The sequence below is a fragment of the Ornithodoros turicata genome, chromosome 4 (genome assembly GCF_037126465.1).
Source record: "Ornithodoros turicata isolate Travis chromosome 4, ASM3712646v1, whole genome shotgun sequence".
In the NCBI taxonomy this organism is placed as follows: domain Eukaryota; kingdom Metazoa; phylum Arthropoda; class Arachnida; order Ixodida; family Argasidae; genus Ornithodoros; species Ornithodoros turicata.
The window spans coordinates 55,434,362-55,459,697 of NC_088204.1; the positions used below are offsets into that span (position 1 = coordinate 55,434,362).

Genomic DNA, 25,336 nt, shown 5'->3' on the forward strand with positions numbered 1-25,336 from the left:
GTGAAAGGGCTCGCCGTTGTCGGCCTCACACAGGTGGGCATCGTCACGACTGATGTGTCGTGATGTGATGTGATGACTGTGTGATGGGGCATGGTGCTACGGTGGTGGTGGTGGTGGTGATGGCGATAGGGCTTGCCGTTGTCGGCCTCACGTATGTAAACGTATGGTGCTACGGGTGCCCCATGTGCTGTCGTAACACCGTGCCCAATCACACAGCTATGATGAGCTGAGATGCGCGTATCAGCGCGTGCCTGAGCGCCATCAAACAGCGTGCCACCTTTTGATTCTAAAACTGAGTGATTCCGCTTCAGTCATAACGCCAACTTCTAAGGGAACTGTGCCGACATACCTCTGAAAGCGATGGAGGAAAACCCAGAAAAAACCTCAGACAGCACAGTCGGCACCGCCATTCGAACCCGGTTACCTCCCATTATCGATCCGCCGATATGGTTTGCCTACCTGATGAGGGCTCCACCATTTTTAGCGTGAACTGATGATGATGTCGCACCGTTTTACGGACACAGTTACAGTTTCGCTTTTCTAAGGTTCTGCAATGAGGTAGTTATCTGCAGTGTAACACGTACTCTGCCATTTGCATTTTTCTAAAAGATGAGGTCCAACTTAAATGAAACACCCATATACACGTATAAAACAATGCATTTGTTCGTATCGTGAAGGAAAGCACAATGAAAGAGGTTTAGAAGTAAATTGCTCCTACACCAGGAATATATAGCAGAGACGTCCCCGTGCAATGAATTGCAATCACTCTCGGATGTGATACATCGGTAAAGCTTCTGGTCACTAACATACTGAATGATCTTGGGATATCTTACACTGGAGTACATGTCATTGACAAACATATTAAAAAGCAGAGGTCTCAGCATAGCCTTCTGTGGAACACCAGACCATGACAAGAAAATCGTTGATACAGTGGCGCGTATGCGCATAACATTTTTCCTGTTTCCATTATTTTTCTTTTTTATTCTATTAAACATAGCCCCCCCCCGTTACTCGTATAAGAAGAAACCGAGGTACACACACCACCAGACAAACTAAAGTTACATAACTACTGTAAGATAGGTGAGTTAGTAACAAGGTCGAACGTTTAATTAAATCAAAATAGACAGGATTACTTGTTTTTAGATAGGTATTCGCCAATTAAACACAGATAGATAATCAAGTTAGTCTCAACTGTCCGACCGGTGCGCGACGGATAGCTTTGAAATAAAGAACGAGTACAACTGCTTAAAGCTCACATTCTCAAACAAGGAAAACAAGGTATAGGCCTATCATTGGTAGTATCAACAGATGATCCTGGTTCAAAAATGGGCACTCTAACAGAGGAACAACAATCAGGAAAATGACATTCACGCAAACACCAGTGGAATAGAATAGCTAAAACAGGCGCGGCAATCGAATTACATCCTTTAACGATGAAGTTAAGCAACTGACGGCGGCAGGACTGGTACTATACTTCAGTTCGTTGATTGAACTAAAGACGCCTTCCACAGAGACACACATATTACAGAAGAAGGTACCGTACTCCGTACTTCCCAACAGGCTGTGGCGATACGACATGTCATGCAGTGCACTATCATAAACGGAGGCAAAGTGCTTGACGAACATTTCAGCAACTGTGCTCGGGCCGTCCTGACATTATTCGCCATCAACTAGCCTAATAGGTTAATCACGTTGATTTGTCTTGTCTCCAGAAACCTGAAATGATTAAGATCATGGTTAGAAGTCAATCGAGCATTGTGAAATAGAACGATCAATGCACACACCAACTGTTAATGGAAAGACTACCCTATGAACCATAAATCAGGTCATGGGAACATGAAAGATACACAGTGCAGCGTGCTGTCTATCACAGTCTTTCACACAGTGTGCGTGTATTTTCGTGTTCCCGCCATTAACTTGTATACGATGAAAAGGTACTAGCTCCAATGACTTGTGAGCATTTAAGCTTGCCATCAATGCGTTTTAATTTTCAAGGATGACCCTTCCATTAACAAAGATACTTTGCTGATATTTTCCAATTTTATCTTTGCATCGCCAGTACTGAGAAAAGTACAAGTAGTAAGTTTTTAGTAGTACAAGTAGTAAGTAACAATTTGCAATGTACTTACAGTAAAGTACAGGTACTCAGAAATGTACCTTATGTAAGTGCAAACAGGAAGTGTACAGTGTGTTTTTTTTAAGTCCATGTTAGCGCTGCGAAGCAACTGTGGCTATGAGCAGCGTATACACAGGGACAGATACAGAGAGGACAGCAGGGAGTAGTAGGGGTCAGGGGGTTAGCATGCGTCCTGGGGCTGACTTCAGAGTGAACTGTGCGGGCATTCGTCTGGGGAGCCTTCCGAAAACCCCGGGGAAACCTCAAACAGCACTACACTGGACTAGAATCAGTGGTGTGCTGAGCGGCCTATTCAAAGCATTGCGGGCGTGTGTCCACGACAGAAGCCGCGCACGTGACCTTTGACAGCACGCGATTGCCGCACACCATGCCGGTTCTCGTCGAACTACGACAACAATATAAGCATTCACGTGTGTGGATATCAGGAGTAAAAGTTCTTTTGGAGGGACCCATGCTTGTCTAGATATTGAACTGTTTTATTCGTTGCCAAGTATCTGTACTAAAGTCACGATAAGGTTTCGATACTTCATGCAAGAATAATTGCAATGCACCTCACTAACAAACACTGCTGCCATTCTTGTACTTTTTAATGTCCATTTAGGGTCGAGTTCAGTGTACACTGCAACGTGTAGCATATGTTAAGAAACATATGTGAACATATTGTGTGTGTTAGCAGCATGAAACACAAATATACAAATTTCGCCACTGTTTATCGTGATATAAAAAGGCAACATTTTCGAACGCAGTCATTGTGCAGCATGCAACACTGTTTTACGCGTCATTCCACATGTACAGGGGTGGCGCGACCTCTTGAATTCCAGTCCTGACGTTCTGAAACTAGATCCCAACCAGCGCTCCCTTCCATCCCCCACTGCCACCACCAATTCATGGCCGGATCCCTAAAATGCTAGGCAGGCGGTCACCGCGGAGGAGAACCAGCGAGCTTGGAATTGCATGCGCCGTGCTGTGGGGTGCAGCTTTCGATTCTACAGGTCGTGGCACACATCAGACTGAAATTTGTGTAAAACATTCTGCATGGAACCCGTGAACACTTTGACATCATGTCGTCCTGAGTCCTACCGCATCAATCGACAAAGCCATGACTATGCTGGCAATTTGATCGATTCAGGGAAAAGGGTTTATGGCATTTTATTTGCATGCGGCGCCTGAGATAGCACTTTTGCCGCCTTACCTCCATGTCAATTTTTGCGCCCCTTCACAAATTCAGGGGCTCTTCAGCAACCCCTGTAAGCCCTTTCCCCCGCCCCTGCATACATGTATGCACTGCATAGTATGAGCAATTAGATAAATGAATTATTTACGACGAGGGGAGAAGTGGTAAACGGTAAGGAACGGTAACGGTAATGGTAACGGAACCAAAAACGGCATATCACCGAAATTACGACTGGCAACAGTATTCTAGACGGAAACAAAAGAGCGCCCTTCGCTTACCGGCAGTGTTACATCCGCTACCAAAACGAAGTAACGGAATGCCGGTACCTCTATCCCAAAAAAGAAAACAAAGGTGCGCAATACTAGTGTCGCTAAATATGTTAAAGAAGTAACGCGATACCGCTACCGTTACCAAATAAAAGTAACGTAAATACTATGCCGCTATGTTTCCGCTGCCATACCCTTCTTCAAGCAACACATTACCGTGGGCATCTCGTTGCCGAATGTGTCTAAAGACGGTGCAATATTTATGTTCCCTCACATAGGCAAATGTGTATCGTTGACGGGGGAGTGTTACCCTCTCGTGCTAGAACTCCCCCGTCAACTGTATATATGTGCGTACCATGTTCATATTTATGTATCCTGAAGAAGTGCAGTTTTGCGCACGAAAGTCTTGTATACCATGCGTAAATAAATAAGTTGCTCCTGCCGTTTAATGTCACTCTTTGATTGACTCACGTACCTTTACAGTGTAGACGTGTAGAATCAAAACAACAACTAGATCTTATTCGGACACCTGCGTAAGCTAAGGTAGAAGGAGAGAAAATCAAGCGAATCCGTAAGGAAATATGAAGGGAAGCGCCTCAGGACGAAAACCGCCGATATTTCGAACCGAGACTGTGTTTGTTAGAAATATCGGCGGCTTTCGTCCTGAGGCACTTCCCGCCATGTGTAAGCTAAGGTAATTCTATCTTGCCAGAAATGCTCCACCTACGCCTCAAACAACTTAGGCACTTGGGAAGTCAGTAAAGTAGTACGTTTTTTTCCCCCTCCCTTTGAGGAATTTATGTTAGGAGAAGCAGAACAACGTCGGAAGAGGAGTTCAGTTTCCCCTCTTTGTTTCTCGTACGAACAAACAAACACACCTTAAAGCAAAGTTGGCTGTACGTTTGGAGTGCAATGACTACGGCGATATTTCATTGCATTTCCGATATATTTTTGTATTCCTGTTCAAAAAGACACGACGCTTTGTTTACCTCCCTTGAAGTTGAAAAACACAGATTGAAATGTGCTATCAACACGCTCACGCTAGTTTTGCATGTGTGTGGCTGAAACCAGCTTCGTAGCACATATTATTAAAAATATTGCGTAATAACACACACACACAAATATAGAATATTTCAACGTTACAAATGAAACGGGATTACATATTAGCTGCAATGACCGGTGACGCCTATATGCATGACGACGTGAGAAAGAGAAACAAAATGGGAATGTGCGTTACGACATGACTTCAAACTATCCCGGAGTGCTACTTACACTGACGCCAGAAACTGCAAGAGCTTTTGTGATCGTGGCATCGGACCTACCCCCGCCCCATGTATATATATATTTATTTCTCAACGAATATGTGTGTGTCGGCTTGGCAAATTGGGGGGTGGGGGGTCCCTCATGGCTACGTCGCGTGCTAGCTGGTGTCTCTTTAGGATAGAGCAGACTCTTTAGGAAAGAGGTTACTCTTTAGGTCGACTCTTTAGGAAAAGAGTCGATGTGGTCACCGCTATGAACTCTTTCTGGTAACTTTCAACACAATTTACATGCTCGTGCTTAAACTTCATAGATATAGGTTATCAGCGCTTAAGCGATTGTTTTTACGATAGGGCTGTATGGGATATGAATCAATGTCTGCTGTAAACATATAATGATAGTTATTGGACGAAGTTATGTGGTGTTAAACAAACTATGTTAAACAATACGCTAAATTGTGTTCTTTTATGTGTAACATGGAATGTTATCATGGTTATGTTCGAAAATATGTGGAGACCAGATTCAGACAATACATCTCACTTTAATATGTGAGGTAAATATGATGGACAGTAGTCTTCCCCACGCACACTGCAAAACATCGAAGTTGGCTTGGTGAACCTTGCTTCTCTTGTCATGGAAGTGCGCGCGTCCTGACATCAACATATATGCTGGATGAGATAACACACAGATAACGTACAGATAACAGGTTTGAAAAACGGGATCCACGTGTGGCATATTGTTCTAGCTCTGCCCCTGCTCAGGGTGGAACGCATCGCATGCGAGAAGGACTAAACGCATGCTCTTGGGCTAACGCCACTGGAGCTGTCAGGTTATCCGTGAGAGACGCGATTGAATCGCGTGTGCCACCATCTATGAGCAGGAACTATGGCGGGTACTTCCGCCAGCATCCGCTCAGCACACCAGTAGGTCCATTCCAGTCCACTATAACAGCACAGCAGGTGGTAGGATTCGAACCCACCGCCTTCCAGTCTTCAGCGCAATCACTGACAGCTCGCCCATACACTCTTAACTCCGTACCCTTTAGTAAAGGGTAAAAAATCGCAATATTTTACCCTCTATTTCAGAAGCTACCAGGTACCCTCTGAGCGACCCCTTTTATAAAAGTTACAAGGAAACCCACTAATGCCTTCAATCCAGCACCTGCCCGTAAAGGGTACGCCAACGCGCGGCTTTTTATACAGGATGTTCATTTTTATTCGCAACAGAGTAGCGCTCATTTGGCAGGTGGGTTATGTGAATTTTTGCTAATTAATCGGTCCGTAGTTACAGACACATGCGTCAGGAAATGTCGGAGATGTTTGTAACTACGGATGGGTTAATTTGCGAAAATTAACGTAACCCACCTGTCAAATGAGCGCTGGTGTGATGCGAATAAAAACAAACACCCCGTGCGTGGGATATGGACAGGCATTTACAGAACACACCAAGGTACCAAAATGAACCCGCAGAAAAGGAGATCTTGAACATATGTATATTACAAAAACAGAAGTATAGCTAGAGGTGACACATTGTGCACAAGTGCGATTCTGATGTGAGGAGGAACCATGATCGCTTTACCATAGGTATGTGGAAAAAAGAACTATCTTCTAAGTGAGAAGCAATGCATAAAAGTGCGAGGAAGCCAGCGAGTCAAAACAACTGACCTATGTTTGCTAAGCTGAACAGACCCAACTAAATGGAGAATTGCAGCAGAAAAAAATTTATTCCACATTCGTGTTGCAGAGGCGAGCGCAAATGGCAATACAGTATTACATAAAACGCACACAACCTTGAGGAATATGAGTGTACAGTAACGCAGGAGACACTACATTACTGCGTTATCAGCGTTGGAGGCGCTCTGGGACGAGTTTGTGAGGTACTGCATTGCGCTGGTGACGGTATATGTGAACCTGCATGTGGGATCCTGGGAACAAAAGTTTGGGCAATGAGAGTAACAATTACGGAACCATTCAAATCGGTACAAAGCACAAGGTACAAAGCAGCATAAATGCAGGAAGGCGTTCACTCCGCGATTGAGTCTTAGAATATCGTAAGAATACAACGAGTAGGAAGCTGCGAATTATATATCTCGATGCATATATCCGCAGCTCGCAAAATGCACGCCGGTGTATTGACTTGGCGACCAAGTAAGAGCAGAAAAGTAGCAAGCGTAAGTGGCGTTCATATGCAGGACCGCAAAACGCTTGCCATAATCACAACAAACATGCGCTAAGAGCTCTTGCTATCAAAATAACGCACGTACCTAGCACAAAACGTACACTTACCCAGTGTATGAAGTGTGTGAATTAGGGCTGCGGTGGTGACGTTCGTTTTCGGTTATATATTCTTTGCAATCTTCGCACTCACTACACTTTCCCCTGAGAACACCGAAAATATCCTTGTTTGCTAGAGACATCTAGCTTTTCCGTTGTTCCTGACGATACTATGATAAACGCGAGGAAAACCACTGATTAAAACAGATTACACTTGTTAACGGACGGACGACGAGCGTTAAGCGTTTCAAGGCAACCGCTCTCAGTGTGGATAGACATAGACCAGGCTCGGCTACGCAGCGAAATCGGAAATCTTGGTGGTTGCGGCATTGACAATGGTTTTCCACCCTTTAGAAAGAAACATACTATCAGTATTCCAGACTGCGAGCTTATAATCTGTGTTCATACAGCATTGATAACATGTAGTCGACGTATAGATGACGCTGAAACAGATAAAAAATAACATCGTAGATTCTCAACTGTCGTCTCGAATGGGAGGCTGAAACGCGGCATTATGCTGAAAATTAGAAGGAAAACAAACGATAAGAACATGAACGATAAGAAACTAACAAAGAAATTATCGTTGGAGATTTCGCTTAGAAGTTACAGTGCCGGAGTAGAGGGTACATTTATAAGTTACAACAAGCTGTTTTTGTTTTTTCCGAGATGTAACTTCTATTCGTGTTGTAAAGACATGACCTTGGTCGCTTTTAACCTCTAAATATACGTTACAGTGGTGTAACCTATAAGAAATCTCGAAATCTACGTCTATATAGAAGTTACATGTTTCTAAAAGTTACAATAAAAGGTACGGGTTTAAGAGTGTACCGCTGGTGCGTGTGTGTGTATGTGTCTGCATATGTGTGTCTAATCTGTTTCATGTCCTATTCAGTGAACTTGTACTGCTTCGTAACTACCGTTTGCAAAAATAGCGGGCAGTTTGAAACCACGTCCGACGGGTAAACTCGGGTCCTTTTTGCGCAGTGGTCGGGTATCCGGCGTCCGATCACAGTCCACTTGTTACTGAAGAGGTCATCAGACAAAGACAGCGAAAAGGATTCCACGCTAGTTTCCCGGTGAGTAAGTGCCCGCCCTCACGAAGTGTCCAACAGAAAAAAACACTTGTTTCTTTGTCTTCTGCAATACCTTTACCAATTGTTCTCCACCGGCAGTGAATGTCATGGGGGGAAGACACCACGTAGCATTCGCCTCCAATCTGCCCTTTCGCGCACTCTGCGTAGCAGAGCTTTCCCACGACATCCTTTCGGCAGAAATGCGTCGAGCAGTGGCGTGAGTAGGGGTGCGGGGGGCGCAGTCCGCACCGAGTGACGCGACGAAAGGGGGTTACGCGCCGCACCCAGTGGCATAGCCAGACAATTATTGCGGGAGGGGTTCTATAGAGACTTTACATGGAGGAGGAGATTTCACCTTCATTTCGCTCTCCCAAATGCCCTACCGGAGGTAAAATTTCTGGAGATGGGGGTGCACCGCCCAAGCCCACCCCTCTAGCAACACCATAAGCCGCACCAGTAGCCCTCTTCAGCTGCGACGTCAGGAGCCCTCTGCGAGCGTGTGATTTTCCTTTTCTGCCTCTGGGATTTTATGTATCGTCTTGTACAGAGACGGATCCACTCAGTGATTTATCCAAACCCCCTTACACCCCCTAACTACCCCACGGAATATGGGAAACATCCCTACACTTTTTTGAGATTGCGCAATATCTCGTCAAAGGGCAGAAATACATGGGAGTAGTCCGCATGACCCCAAAACATCACGAGGGTTTAAATTCCCCACAAACTAATGAATCCACTATAAGGGGGGGGATGAAAAGATCTCCCGCACCAGGTGTCGCTTACACTAGTAACGCCACTGGTCTTTTCAGCCACTGGTCAGGCGCATTTCGTTGGTGGCCGTTTTCCACGGGAGCCGCCATGACAGCAAATTTTCTCCAAAATGGCGTATGCTACTTGAAACGGCGAAACGAAGACTCGTGACAAAAAAAAACAAAAAAACATAGACTACTTTAATTTCATACTGTGAGTATATATCCTCTTCTACGTAACGGCAAAATCAGCTTCAACTTTCGCCCCGCCATCATTATTTACGCGAAAATGAGATGTTTCGCCGGTATCGTTAGGCCTAGTTGAGACGGTGATCCCAAGATAATAGCAAAAAAGACGCCCCTGATACGTAGGATTTTGCATTAAATCATTGAATTTTTTTATACATACATCTTTGCTAATTTGCGAGTCGATCTACTTACGTTACGTGATTAAGAAGTTCACAACGGCAGTCGTCTGCTACGAAGAAGCAGTTCTACCTTTCTCCTGGCCAGTCACTTCTGCCAGCAAGCATATCTGCAATTCTGGGCCTTCGCATCATGCCTCTCACCATGCAGATGACGTTGATAAAAGTGGGCGCAAAATCCGTCGTTTTGGTCTGTCACCAGTCATATACGTTTCAATCCAAATCCATCCAGCTTCTCCAAAATGGTGCCACCCAGTAAAGGGTGAGGTTTAAGTATTGTGTAGCCTACAATAATTTGGGGAACTGTATTTCGACTTGTGATTGGCTAGATACCTGAAAAGTGGGTGGCGCTTCAGGTATATGCAGGTCCCACTTATGGCCAGACTCCCTTTTAATACACTGCACAGCCCACAATATACTGGAAGGACTATCTAGCGATAAGGCCGCTCGCCACAAGCGATACTCTCAAGAAACTCGGAGGAAGGAATCCCTCAAATTTTATGCGTGTATTGCTTTGGAGTCAGTATGCGGGGATGACGCTTTGATGAACGGCAAAAGGGGAGCATAGAACTGGCATACCCGTCCGTCCTCGTTGCCGTCTAGCGGCTCTTCAGCTGACCACTCGTTGTTGTCCCCAGAGACAGGCTCCACCTTAATTAAAGGTTCCGTAAAACAGTAGATGAGCAACCAGATAAATTTTGCCTATGCGATAGCTTTTACGTCACTTTTGCTTTTGTGTTTCGAAATGGAGAACAGAAAACTACGGGCAACACTGTATGTACGGGAGCGAAAGTGGGAACCTGCGATTGCGTGCTATATCATGCAATCGCAGGTTCCCACTTTCGCTCTCGTACATCGTCATCTTGGGGGCGGTAAAACGAAATGTTCGGATTCCTCATTGAGGCATTATTGCAGTAAGGCACACCGCAGCAGTGGCGTATCTAGAGCTACCTGCGCCCATGGCAACATGGTTAACATGATGTCCTTGGGGATGCGTTTTCGTGTGGTCCGCACTAGGTTTCACACTACAACCTCTCTAATGGCGGGTACTTTAGATCATTTATGAATGTGCCAGGCTGAGTGCCCGACCTGGCACATTCACACCCGACCACATAATGGCGCCCCTGTTCACCTGGCGCCCATGGCACCTGTCCACACCTGCCACACCCTAGATACGCCACTGCACCGCAGACATTATCATTCGGCATCCTTGACGAAAAAACGCCGCGTACAGCGATCAGGAACATTTTGAAGCTTCGGAAGCAGCACAGAAGCAGACGGAAACACTCCATCCGGGATCTCAAACGACCAATGTTAACGATTGCTAACTTGAAAGTGCACGACGCCACTGAACGGAGAGGCGTTTGCTCTCTGCACTGGCAACATGCGAGAGCAACACACCAACATGACGATAGCCGTCGCTCGTGATAGCGCACACAATGTATAGCTGCTTTAACTTCTTAGTGTGGTCTTTGCTATTCAATATGATGTCTCAAGCACAGGCATTTCAGTATCGGCAGAACGTGCAGCACTCGAAAATCATTGTCTGTGTCGCTATAGAGACGGGTCTCGACGCAACAGGCGCCATATTTGCTTTTGGCGTATACTGCCACCTGACAAGCAACTTTCAGTTTGATTTCTACGATCAACCGTGGGACGAAACTGAAAACGGTTTCTCCTGTGTGTTCGATGCACTTCTCAGACGACGTGTACATAGTACGACGTAGTGACATCTTCAAAGCAAGAGTGAGTGTGCCATCGACAAAGAAGAAAAGATAAAGTCTCTAAAATTCGATGGTGTGCCGACATTTATGACTCCTGTGGAGAAGATATGGAGGTAAGATTATCGTACATTTGTAATGTTATCCCGGACCGCTTTCATTCACGAGATAAAGATGACGTAGCGTTGAAATAAGGAGCTGTAAGATGAATGGAGTAGCTTTCTCATGCTTTCGGAATGAAACCCACGCATATTCCAAGTACATCGATGGATATTCGCGCTCGTCACACAGTGACAGGTATAACCATTAGACGTTCTGCAGTACACGAGTTCGAGGTTTCGTGAACAGTAACTGAATTAAAACTACTACGGTAGTTATAATACTGAGCCAGACAGGAGTACTTTGACGCGGTCGCTCCCAGTTGCTGTTTTCGTTTCCCGCCGGATTAAATCATATTATTGTGCACCTCTTATTTTCGTTTTCTAGTGTAGATTTAGTTGTAGCACTGGACCAAACTGTAAGCCAGAGTCAGTGTGGATCACTTGTGTCACATCAGCAGCGACATGAAAAAGCAAAGGAAGTGCACAGGACAACACAAACAGCAGTTCCAACCTGCCATTTGCTTGCGATTTATGTAATGGCAATTACATTACCTCAGTGCTTTCTTTCACAGCTGCTCAGACTATCTTTATTCAACGCCTCAATACAGACTGGTTTGAGTCTCAATCCTTCCTGTGCACTCTCCCTAATATCGGATCAGCTCAGTGCCCTGGTAATTTATGGCACAAAGGAGACCTGTACAATAGTTCTGGAACGGGAAACAACTGCTACTCACAACACATCAGCACGGCACAGTGTCAACCTGCAGCCTCCATATCTACATACTTCAATACCATTGTACAATTTGAAGGGTTTTAGCTGTACAGACTTCGTAAAAGTTTGATGATACAGATATGCAAGAAAAAAGTCTCAAGAGCGGAACATGTTTAGGCATGCCTAATACAAGATATTTATCACTCGTCATTCTATATTTGTTTTCCGTGTCGCGTACATGTCACCCAGTAGACATGACCTTTCACCTGTCTGATGTGAGTGAAGGTGGCGACACTGATCTGAAAGCTGAGGAACTTAGTAAAGTTTTTAATAATATCAAGGGTACAAATATAAGATGTGTATTTCAGTAATGTCTACTATTGGGAGGGTACACTGAAGCCAGTGGGGAGCACTGTGATATGAGTACATCACACAATTTTGAATGTCAGCCACTTGCTTTTCACCTGAGCAGTTGTACATCTCGTCCCATGTAGGGTCCGTATATCATGTCAGGTGTGGTGACAATTGCCAGAGATCACTTCACGTTGCGCTTTGTGCCACCCCCACCGTTCTTCATGAGTGTAGTAGTATTATTCAATGAAATATAGTATGTGGATCACCATTTAAGCGCCTGCCAGACACACTGACTTTCATGAATACCCTTGGCAGTATAAGCTGGTACTAATACCCATGACTTCACGTAGCCGTGAAAGGGACAGATTTTGAAAAGAAATTAGTGCACATTATTTCACAGCTCTTTTTTGTAAGGTGTAACAAAATCTCACTAATAAACTTGAGGAACACTAGTATGGCAAACACCGACATTGACAAAAAGATGAACACAACAGACTCATTCCATACTGAAAATACACCCTTTCTGCATGAATAGACATATTGGCATAAAAATTCATGCTATGATCTCCACACATAGTGCAATGGCTGACAATATTTGAGCATGAATCATCATGTTTGTCTTATACTAAAATAATGTTGAAGACATAACAAGCAGGCAAGCTGGTTATACATGGTGGAAGAAAACCCGGAGACAGAGGAAGATGCGAAACCGTTGTCTTGTGTTAAGTCTTCTCTCGGGGTTTTCCTCCACCATACCAAAGTAAAGTGACGAGGGAGAGGAGAGTTTTTTTTTAATCAGCCTACTCAAAGTGAAAAGCCTTTGTGGATTTGCTTGAGTAACTGGGCATTACACTCGTTCATGACGAGTGCTTGTCACAGCAAGAGACAAACAAGAAACTGTGCTGTGTAAGTTTCAATACTGTGGGTATCAGTTCAAGAATATTTTCAAAACTGACAACCAAAATGAAACAATGTACATTATATTGCACCACGTCAATACAGAATTTTCGAAAGAATCTTCCCGGGAACAGCATCAAGAAGGATACTGCCCCGACAACTGTTTTATTGGCAGTGCATTCAAAGACACGGCCCACCCGGGGCCGGAACGCGTTATCAAAGGGCACTTCTCAAATACATAAAGGACTGGCTCTTCTTTGCCTTCCTCCACCGCGTATGCGGATTTAAAGGAAGGCCATAGCATAAATAATTAGTCTGCCAATAGGAAAAGTGCATAAGCGAGCTGTGTAACGTTGAAGTGGGAAGCATCGCCTTGAGCTTGAGGTCTTTGCTACTTCATTCCCTCAAGCTCAAGGTGATGCTTCCCATTTCAATAATTAATCTGTCTTGCACACGGCACGATGCAATGTACAAACAATGTTTTTGCTTTTGTGTAGGCTATACCCAGGTGCTAGGACTTATACGGTCTGTCCTACGTTCAAGATCACCAGTGAAGCTCTGGACGTCGAAGCGCTCAAGGCAAACTGATTCTTGCAGAAGCTATCGAGCAACAGAGTGAAGTAGGATCAAACGTACGGCACAAAAATGACGAGAAAATGTATTAATTAAGCATTTACAACCGAGTGCATTTAACCCTCCTTGCAGGGGTCCCATAAGTGAAGAGTGCAACGCTGCTGACCACCTGCGTGTGCCACTCTGAGACCTACCACCACAGCTATTGAAAACGGCCCTTTTTGAGGGCCACCCAACCCCACACTTCTACAAAGAGATAGCACAGCAAGAAGAACCTAGCTAAAACCCATAAAGCGCATTCAGCTAAACTTTGTGTCTGTTTGTTGTTTGTTTGATACCCGTATTTTCACTACAACAATGAAAGACACTACAGTAATGACAGTCCACAGTTGATAGTGCTGCAGTTGCAGAAATACTGCACGGGAACTATCGAGGTTGTGATATTCCAAGGGGCTGGAGTCCCGCCTTATTTGTTTAATGCCATTCATGTTGACATCAGACTCTGTAGGGAAGTGCTGCAAGTAATTACGGCACTTCAAGAAGAACTCGCCAAAACCTGTGCGGTTCATTGGTTTAGTTTTAAGTCTCTGTGTCACTCTTTCTCTTTGACACGCGCTTCATTCTTACGGCAGCAATGAAACTATGGTTGCGTCATTGACATTCCACTTGATCCAGACCAGTGTCGTAGCTCTAGCAACATCTCTTACATCCTAGACGATGCTTTGTGATTTCAGAATGCATAAATTTTCCAACAGCTCAAATGTACGCTCAAAATTCGGTACCTTATAACGCACCTTATATCGAGCTGTACCTGGTAAATATCAGGTACATCAGTGCTTTTCCGCAGTTGCTTTAAGAGGTACTGGGCGAGACAAAGGATCCCGCTTTGTATGTATGAGGTGCAAGCATATTTATGGGGTACACGGTCAGTTTATGAGGTACCGTGACCTGTACCGTATAAAGCAGTACCTCTTGCGCAAAATCTTATTGTGCTTTCCGCTGCTTTCAGCACTTCTTGCGTTTAAGTAACGCCCCAAAGCGTGCGATGCAGTCAGATAATGCATCTACATCGCACGGACTTGGAGATAAAGATTAGCTGTTGATTTACAACTATGATTGTTTCATTCACGGCAGATGATAAAACGTTTCCAGTGTGTGTCGTCAGCTAAAGAGCCTCAACCGTGATACGTTTGTTCAACTTGTCTGCGTCTGTTTCAAGTATGCTATGAATACAGTCTATGCTATGAATACAGTGAGCAAGGAGAATGCCGTTCGGTATTTATGATGTTTATTGCATATTGGGTATTTACATTGATAAAATAGAAAGAGGTTGAACTCTCTCCGTGTGTTCGTGAAGGAAGCAGGTTTTCTTTTGGCCAACATGAAAACTAAAAGAAAAAGAACATTCCGGAACCGATAAACGGTCGACGAACCGACAAGCCACACCTTCCAGTGGGTTCATGAGGTCAGGCGGGTCAGTTTCTTTTTTTTTCTTTATCTTGCCTCATATCTAGCGAGTCGAACCTTTGATACCTACGGAAGAAACATTTGTTATAAGTTCAGCCGCGTCTGCGTGTGAAGGTTATTTGTGATCAGGAAGCCGCCGTCTTCGCACGGTTAAGTTGACCGGTTAAGGGACATGGAAAGGCCGGGAAGGTGTTCCTGCTCATGGTAAGTTGCTCTTTAACGTTGTTCATTTCCGCTACAATTACGTGCATGCCGTTTCCCAAAACGTGCATGCGTAGGGTGAGCGCAGTGACCGGTAGCTTGCCAGAGTGCGTATGCGATTGCATTGAGGGTTCTAACAACCCACCTACCCGTGGGCGTTCCACGTCAGTGTATTATTTCAGGCTTGTCTAGTGCTGAATGTTATCGTCCCAGTTGTAGCGGTGAAATATTTTTCAATGTAGATAGAGGGGCGCGTACACTTGCCTCAACCAGCGGCGCGCGTGTCATCGGGCGCTGATAGACAGCTGGAAACGAGATTGGGATGATACACTATCCCGTTGAAGGGAGGGTCGGTACGCACAACGGAGATGCCGAAACGCGGACTAATCCGCTGTGTGTACCGACCCTTCCTTCATGGGGATAGTGCATAATCCCAACCTCGCTTCCAGCTGCCTATCAGCAGTGGCGTAGCCACGGGGGGGCTAGGGGGGGGGGGCAGTCCGAGAACAAAATATATGTGTGTGTGTGGGGGGGGGGGGACCAGTGGTACGATCGCGAAAGTTCTTGCAGTTCATGGCGTCTATCTAAGAAGCACTCTTGAATGGTTTTCGAAGTATAAGCTTTTCAAAATACTTCCAATCTCGTGACACCACCTCATTGGTCATGACAGCCTATACATGTAATCGTACTGTGAACGTCTAAATAAACTATTCCTTTTTTAATCCTGTTTGCAGTGTGCACAAGTATGTGTGTGTTGTCGACACAGGATCAGCGGGGGGGGGGGGCGAGTTTTCGTGTCGAGCCCTCCCCCCCCCCCCTACCTTGGAGGTCTGGCTACGCCACTGCCTATCAGCGCCCAATATCAAGCGCTCCGCTGGTTAAGACAAGTCTTCGCGCCAGTGTACCTCCCGTCGATATAACGAACAGTAGTACCTCATGACATGGCCACCTCCAATGGATTCTTTCGATTCCAGCTCTCCGAGTAAAGAATAAAATTATAATTATATACTGAGCGAAATCTGATCGCCTTGACACATTGCTTTGCTGAAAAGTCAGGCACCAAGAGTAACCAGTCGGAAAAACACCCATGGGTCAATGACGTCTTCACTTAACGGCGTAGCGATGTAGTTTGTCATGTGAGTAATCTAGTTTGTCAACACTAATTATTAATACGATTGAAATAAATATCGGGAAGTGATCGGTTTTGCTGTCCTGTTACTGCTGAAACCGACAGTGTAGTCTTATCTCTAATATCTAAACTTCATTTGTTTCTTAGCTGATACTATAATTCGACGTCAGATTCCGCAAAACCTTTGATCAAGCAGTGGTGGAGATGACCAACGTCCTGGTGGCTTTTTCAGCCATGAAGGAAAAGAATCGCCGACGTTCGTCGATGTGGACGCATTCTTACGTCCAAAAAAAATCGAAGTATGACCTGATATCAACGGTATGTGGAGTGCTTCCTTTGTTTGAGACAATTTTTTTGGAAGGCACAAACACGAACTAATTGCGGCGTTCCTCTCCAGACCGTCCCCGAAGAGGTAGTCTCTCCTGGACCGAAACTCTTTTTCGGGCAGGAGAGCTAGCCTTGTTTGGTGTAGTGACCGACAGGCTGTGCAGCTGGAACCGTCGGGCATGCTTATACGAGTTTGTGCTGCCCTGCTGCTACGTAAAAAAAAAAAAAAGAAAAAGAAAGAAAAAACTTGCTTGTCATACCCAGCTGCTTTTGGCCAGTTGTTAGGCCTGCTGCAGATATATGTTGTAGGCAGCCGCGGATCTGGGATGGGGTTGGGGGGTCCAGGGGTCCGGACCTCCCTCGATTCCAGACTTGAACATAGGGTTAAATGGACCAATCCCAGCATGTACGTGGCACTTGTCCATAGCGGACCTCCCCCCACCTTCCTCGGAAAAATCCTAGATCCGCCCCTGGTTGTGGACGACAACGAAGCCGTGCAGAAAGCCATGGCTTTCCCAGCTGCTGAAATCGCTGAAGGTCAAATAAAGAGCGGTTCAGTATTAGGTCGCCTTTTGTCTCTATCCCGCATGTGCTCGCAACACGCTAGTCACATTCGCGTATGACCAGCCTCGGTGGCTCAGTTGGTAGCGTGTTCGCCTTCTGATCCCGAGATCGCGGGTTCGAACCCGGCCGAGGACGCCAGCAACTTGGTAGCAGGGTACAAGTTGCTTAGACACGCCGTCTTCCGCGAGGGACGTTAAATACGGGGTGCCGTGTGATGAGCTTTCATCGCACATTAAAGAACCCTCAGGTGGGCAAAAGCAATCCACAGACCGACCGCTGTGGCGTCGCTCATGATCTCAGTTGTCTCGCGACGTGAACACCCAATTATATTACATTCGCGTATGTTACAGATGCACACTTCTGCGAGTGTGTGTTAACACTACCGATATCAAAGTATAAACACACAATACATAATGCGCGTCGTGCATTTTGCTGTGCGTGTGATACCTCGCGCACGAATTATGTCACCACAAACATGTTCCTGGCCGTTGTGTGTGAAATCCCTGCCTTGAGGGACAAGAGGAATTCCTTCCCCATACTTCCATCACGCGATGGGGTTCAGAGTCTCACTAAATGACTGATGGCCGACCTTCTGGAGCCATCTCTCCGCAGCCATAATTTGTAGCCATAATGCCGTACATAACGAATGCGTAACAGGCTCCGCCTCCCGATATCGGCAAGTCATGAGCGAGAACGTTGTCATTGGGGATGATACTTGGCTAGCAGCGTGCTATATGTGGTGAAGATACGGACCTATCAGATTCATCTATACAAAAGCTGTCACAGTCAACAAGTTAAAATCGCCGTTTGGAACAGACACAGTCTGCGGGCTTGCTTGGCAAAGTTCATAGCCCCTTTAATGGAGTTGGATAAGTCCCACCTGCGCTTTCTGTTTTCGACATTAGAAAAGACGTGAATTTTATTTGGAAAATTTTGGGAGTCCAATTCAAGAAATTAAATTTATCTCAATTAAAATTGATTGCAGTACGTGTCAAGCGTTCCCTACAGATGAATGTCGTTTCCTAGGCATCTGCGAATACTCGAATTTTTCGATAGCCGACGCACATAATACGGTTTTCGAACCGAGTACGGAACTCTATGTTCGAATTTCAAATAGAATCGATGTTTCTTCCAAGCCCAATAAGTCGGAATATTCTGAAGATGAACACGTTAGGCCGAAAACTACACACGACAGGACACGAAACAGCGAGCACTACTTCATATTGTGATCCGTACTAATCTATCGCGTATGCATGCTGTACACATGTCTGTATCTGCATATGTTGCATGTGTATACCTTCCGGGTTCACAACTATTCGCTTCATATTCGGTTTGGTTTTATAATTATTCACTTCATATCTGATTTGGTGTTAGAATAATTAATCGCACATGTCTCTCGTTTATTGGATATATTTCCGTAGAGCGCTTTTTCTTGTAAGAATGCTTTTACATGGCTACTGAATCACTCTTGTGATTCAGTGTGCCCGAAGCGCTCATATAATGCATTCTACGACATTGGCTCAGTAGTGGCCAAGGAACGCAGCATTTTTTTTTACGAGATGCCTCTAACAATAAAAATGTCGGTCATTTCAGGGCGGCGTGGACCCCGTTTTCAGCACAAGGCTGTATCGCAACACCGAGCCAGGTGTGACTGTATCCGCCGTCTATATTTGCAAGGAAAACAATCCAGAGTAAGTGACCCTTGCTTCCTTGTCACACTACTTTCAACAACAGGGAAAACGGAATAGAACGTCCAATCCAAAACACCGCTGAACATGCATACCCTTGGAGTCGTGGAAACACATTGGCGTTATCGGCAGAACTTTACCAATCGGCAGGCCACATAGATAGACGGTCTCAAAGCATGACCATTGAAACGACGGAACGTATAGTCATTAGAAGAAGTCCGCAAATGCGTTGCCTCTAACAGAAGCAATCAACCAACCCAGTAGTAACCAAGAGACGTCACCGTGACGTAGTCTTGACGTTGGTAAACGAACACCATACTCTTAAAAGGGTTCTGCGCAGAAAGACTCAAACTTTTCTTAAAATTTGCTTGAAGTGGAGTCGTGCGAGGAGGTTGCTTGCACGTAACAAATGGCGGATGGACTTCCTATTTCTCTCAGCAGGGCGTCATTCGGTCATTCTTTACCATTCTCCCTTCCATACTTAACTGTTACGTCTGTTCGTTCAAGCGATCAGGCTTTGTTTCTAGTTGGTACTGGTGTGAAAGCACGGTTGGTGTATTTCGGAGCACACACTTTCTGTTCTTGAAGTAGTTGTGACACTTTTAGAGGTGGGGTTGTTTGCATTATACGTTCATTGTGCTGCACGCAAGAGTGCTCTTGAAACAGAAGTTTCTACCTGTTGTAGTTCGCGTGATCTAAACCCTTACACAGACTTCTACGTCAAGCTCTGACATCAGGGAAACAAGAGGTTTCGCATTTCAGATTAATGTCTGCAGCCAATACTAATGTGCTGGGCATTACGCCTTATGCATAAGTGCGCGCCATCTATGTGCGGAGACGGAGACTACGTTTACACGCCATGTTTTTGAATATAGCTGTCTGTGGTTTCGGTTTTCGCCACATCGCCTATCGCCAACAACGCGGCGGGAGGTCGACCGGCATCTCCCCACTACTTCTCGTGCCACTGTGCATATAGAAGGGCAATATTGGCCCGAATACCGAGAAGGTAAATCCTCAGTTCACTATTATTGCCTCTAAAATAATTGAAAAGGCACGTGACACGTTCACGGTCAGAACATGCTGAGATTGAGGTTGTTTGGCGTGTCACGGGACGGCAGCTTCTTTCAGAAGTAGGTCTATACTAAACGCGAGCTACAGAGGACTTCATTTATGTGCAGGAGTGTTGAATTTCCAGTGGAAGCGTGCTGCCAAACCAGCATTAAGAAGATGATTGTGAAAATGATATTTGCGCACTGTCTCTCTTAGTGGTACATATCCGTTTGGAACATTGTTGCTATAATTGCTTTTAAAAAGGAGCTGTGTACTAAGCACATAACCAAGTACGACTTATCAGATTTCAGAGCAAAGGCAATGTGCTCCTTCCGGTGTGTCGTTGCCTTTGCATCACAAAGAAAACGGCACGACATGCGAGAAAATCGTCAAATCATCACAGAAAGTCTAGTTTACTGTGTCTCCAAGAAAGGGGCTCTTCCTCTTTTTTGTGTGCGAACAGTCAGCCCCACATGAGTTCCATTTTAAAAAGTATGTATCCGTTCACCTTTTGTTGGGTTGCTATCACCAAACAGCTACATGTGCGAATATGAAAGTACAGCTGATATTTTACTGAAGGTACACAAAATGAGTATAGTCACAGGTGCTCAAATACTTTTTTTATTCAGTTACTGAACAGGACCAGCAGCTAAGCAAAGAGTCCTGTAGTAGGATCATCCATCGCTACTCCATGCTGCACAGACGCGCATAAAGGGACCCGCTACGTAACTGCGTAACACACCGTATCAGAACACGCAGCTGTAAACTTCGGGCGCGTATTTGAGTATTCATATGTACAAAAGCGACAGAGTCCTAGAATTGCGCAATTCGACGTGAGATTCAGTCACAGTAGTTGCAGCAATGCCGAGCGTCCTTATGCGATGCTGTTTGCTCGGTATAGAAGACGACAACGAAGTTGTCCGAAAGAAACGTTAGTATAACTAGAGTAACCTAGAAGACTGAGTAGGGCGAACCACTGATCTCTATGTATAAAGGCTGGATCGCGCATGGGAGAGGGGCTCGTGGGGGAGAGGCGTGCCTTCGGGCCGCCATGTTGGGAGGCCCTAAAACGCAGTGTGCGCCCATAGAAAACAATGGGAGGCAACGGAGATTGTGAGTATTTATTGCGCTGCAGGCGTTGATCGTTGTTTGTCATCACACAATTTTGTAAGGTGCCAGTATACTTATGTATCCCAACAGTGTTTCACAGGTGTCCTGTCGTTCGATTCTTAATTATGTTATGTTTTGCATTCCGAAACTAGACCGTCACGGCAGTGCAGCGCTGGGGATTGTACTACAGTACGTTTCCCAGCCAATATTTCAATAAGAAACGATGTGAGGTTAACAACAACCATGTATGTAATATCCCGTGCTGCGTTCTGGACAAAAATTGTTCCATAAAGAACGGTCCGGGATGATATATACTCGCATGGCAGAAAGAAGAAAGAAAGAAAGAACTGTAGAATCACAGCCGTTGTCTTAGTCGTGTATGGGTTTAGTATGATTTATATCAAGCATCGCCGCAGAAACAGTCTTTTAGTAAACGACAGCGGTGCTTTGCCTCGCAAATATGGACACACCGAAGCAGCCCTAAATACTTCACGCAATTAGATCACGCTCGTTAGGACAGTTAATCAGGTAGTGATGTAAGCTTAATCAGTTAAGTTACTTAGAAAGTGGTAACACGTCCTTGAGACACAGAACTTATCTCTTTTTGAAGTACAGCCCTTCTATGTTTGTTTGCTTCTTCCTTTATTTGTTCTGATTATTTGCAGGCACGGTTGTGCCAAACTGAATGTCCTTCTCCAGCACTCACATGCTTTTGTTGAATACAACTGCAGCGTGAGAAAAGCTGCTTGGGGACGGGGTCCTGCTATCCAGTGCTGACTTTGTCATGCTTGTTATGTGGAGCATGTTCCAAACAATGCAGCTCCACGTATGGTCTTCAAATTGCAACAGGACTATTTGGAGGTTGAAACAGTTGTGATTTTGTCATTTTGGCCCTCGTGTACCCAGTCTGTGAAACGCAAACAAAAAAGTCTAACATGATATGCTTTTGTAATGAAGATCACTAATGATGAGTAAAGAGAATATACGAGTTCAAGTTTATTCAATATTTTATATCATTCATTATATTATTCAACATTTTATGTCAAGTTTATACAACATCAAGTTTATTCAAGTTCAAGATTTATTTCTCGCACTTATGCGTTTCAGGATACAATGAACGTGCAGGGAGGTCGCAAAAGGCTACATTTATTGTTCTGTGACCTTGCTACAATGGCAATATATTCCTTCCTTATGTACGTGGCCTATCAGAGTCAGTACGAAGGCTGTTAAAGCCATTTGGTATTGTAACCACTTTCAAGCCCCGTCAAACATTACGCAACATTCTGTGCCATCCCAAGGACTCTGTGCCCCATATGTACAAAGCAGGGGTTGTATACAAACTGGAATGTCAACAATGCGACACGTGCTATGTAGGGGAAACTGCGAGGAAGAAGGTCACCAGAATGAAGGAGCACAAGGCACAATTGACAAAACCACCAGCAAAGAATCAACGCACCGAACTTGTCGATCACGTGTTAAGAACAGGACATACTTTCAATTTTGACAACGCGACAACATTGACCTTTGAACACAGATGGGGGGTGAGAAAATTCCTTGAATCTTGGCACATTCATAGCGAGATAAATGCCTGTAACAGTCACAAGGGGCCCTTACCAGTCTGTTACAAGGGTTTAAAAGGATTCCCGTTTTAAGCCCCCGTTTCATTTTCCTGTGCTGATGATGACGCCCGAATAGGTGTCGAAACGTTCACGCTTTTCTTCTTTTTACAACTTGTTATGCAAGCCAGTGTTACTCCATACTATTAAAGAATGGCAATATATATTTTAGGAATGACAATGGTCAGGTACGCTCTCTAAATTTGTAGCACTCAATTTTAGGTTGGAATGAGCACTGAATAGCAACTTCCCCACTGATATTTTCTCATATATGCTAAATTTTAAATTTAATGTGATCGAATATGTGATATAATAATATATAAGAATATAATATGTGATAAATGAATGTGATCAACAGTAGATGTAAACAACATGAGTAGCCAGAGAACTGCATTCTCAATAAATAATTGTCTTCTTATAGCGTATATGTGCATGCCTATTAACTGAAACAATTGTCACAGTTCCCTGACAAGTTTTAATTTCTGAGAGTGTACTGTAGAAGCTGCTTAGATCTACAACAGTTCATACAAGGTATTATATACTGTGAATGCCTTTAAAAATCCCATGTGACACATATCCCTTTACTTTCTGGAGATGCTGTGGTAGTCAAAGTTTGCGGGCATTACGCAGGTTCTGCACCCATTTCTTGAGTATGTCGAGGCAGCTGTGAAGTAACCTGCATTGATGATGATTATTCCAACTTTTATGGTGCATCGACAACAAAGGAAATAATACATCAGAACATTGGTTTGGGTGCAACCAGTTAAAAATGAATATGTTGTTTAATAAATGCATTGGACAAATGTTAAAACATCAGTTTAAAACATGGTTTACAATCCCTGTATCTTCTAATAATTAAAAAGATGAAAAACTATTCTAAAAAGAATTATAATCTCTAATTATTATATTGCTGGGTTAAGGAGCCTAAAGTGTAAGGTGTGTTTCTGATGTGAACATGTAAGAAAATATGCAAAACTGAGAGAGGCTAACCACAGTGCGTGCACTGAGGTTGTTCCTTCCTGTAAAGTAGAAACCAGTGGATGAGGAACGTGATACTTACCTGTACACCCAGCCGTATCACACTGCACACATTATTCACTGGGCAGCCCTCATGACGAAACCTGTATTGAGAGACCACTTTTGCCTTAAAACTGCTACAAATAGCACGACACGCTACAAATTATTACTATCGTAACAAGCTGACGATACAGCTCAGACACAAAGCCGTTATTCAAGTCGCGCCACACCACCGTTACGTAGGATTCTTTGTCACAAATCAAACCAAGGCACAAAACAATACCAATACATGAAAAAATGTGACAATCGTGGTTTTATTATGACGTAATACCGAACTTGTGCGCGAAAGTAATTCAAAGAAATGAATGTGGCACTTGCTTCCGCAGAGAGCACCGTGTACCATGCTAGCAATGCATGCAAAAAAGCGCTCGAGTGTTCGCACATATATTGATGACAACACTACCTGTGTAGTGTAACATGTTCTTTCAAGCATATTATGCACTCAAACTGTATTTGCCGCTGGGTAAAATGCAAGTGTGCTCGATTGAACGTCGAAAGAGCGATCAAGCAACCTGCATCCAGTGCTCGTTTTGGGCAAAAAAACACTTCATAATGGTCAAATAAATGTACAGAATGGACGCCTATTTATTCCTTGATGAAGAGTGACTCACCTGTATAAGTTTAGGCCCTGTAACCTTGCGAGTACGGTTGGTACGACCGTAATTGCAAGAAGTTGCCATGATCGCTGCGGCGGCTGTTGTGGGCACCGTAAGATGGCGGCCGGTTTCTTCACGCTCGCGCTCCCTATCCGCGATCCAGCCTTTTACAATCGAGATCAGTGGGGCGAACGGGCAGCTTTTCGTGAAGCCGCTGCATGTAAACGCCGAGCGGTGGCGCTGCCGTACCTTTCCCTTGCAGGTTTTGCGTTGTCGTCTGCTGCGCGGTCGCTCTGTTTTTGCGATATTTCGCGTGCTTGTGCTGTTGGGACTGTTGTATTGACATTTTTTTGCTTTCTAATGGTGCTGTATTATCGCCCTGAATCAGTGAAAAGTACAAGGAACGAGCATAGTTACGGGACACAGGTCGGAAGCGTGGGTCTCCGTAACACCGCCGCCCTAGAAAAACTTCAACTTCGTCTGAAAATTTATGGTCGCCAGACGGAAAAGATCCGTTATTGAGGATCCAATATTGTTGTTGCTTTCCCCTGAACAATTGCAGTATGACGGTCCCCGTTTCTCGCACTCTGTGAGTGATTTTATGTTCTGTAATGACTTCTCTGACCCGTAATGACCAGTAAAGGCGTTCTCGGCAAGGCTATATTGACTTACGTGGAATTAAACAATGTTTTTCTCTCATGGATTTTCTGAAGCACTGCGGGGAGGCTCTTTAACTCATAGAAGTGACTTTTTTTTTCTTCTATGTAGCTGGAAACTTGTAAAACCATTATTTGTG

The 25,336-nt window shown here is 44.6% G+C and overlaps 1 protein-coding gene across 2 annotated transcripts in view; it reads left to right on the plus strand.

The window, feature by feature from the left end:
- The window catches only part of LOC135393206 (uncharacterized), a 63,481-nt gene that overhangs the window by 7,449 nt on the left and 30,696 nt on the right, over window positions 1–25,336 (plus strand). Inside the window, exons 2-3 of one of the 2 annotated variants that reach the window (XM_064623701.1) lie at window positions 8,095–8,186; window positions 18,997–19,094. In XM_064623701.1, coding sequence (XP_064479771.1) covers window positions 8,095–8,186; window positions 18,997–19,094 — 190 coding nt within the window. Of the gene's footprint in view, window positions 1–8,094; window positions 8,187–15,064; window positions 15,387–18,996; window positions 19,095–25,336 lie in introns of those variants that run through there. The other variant, XM_064623702.1, reaches the window with a different exon arrangement.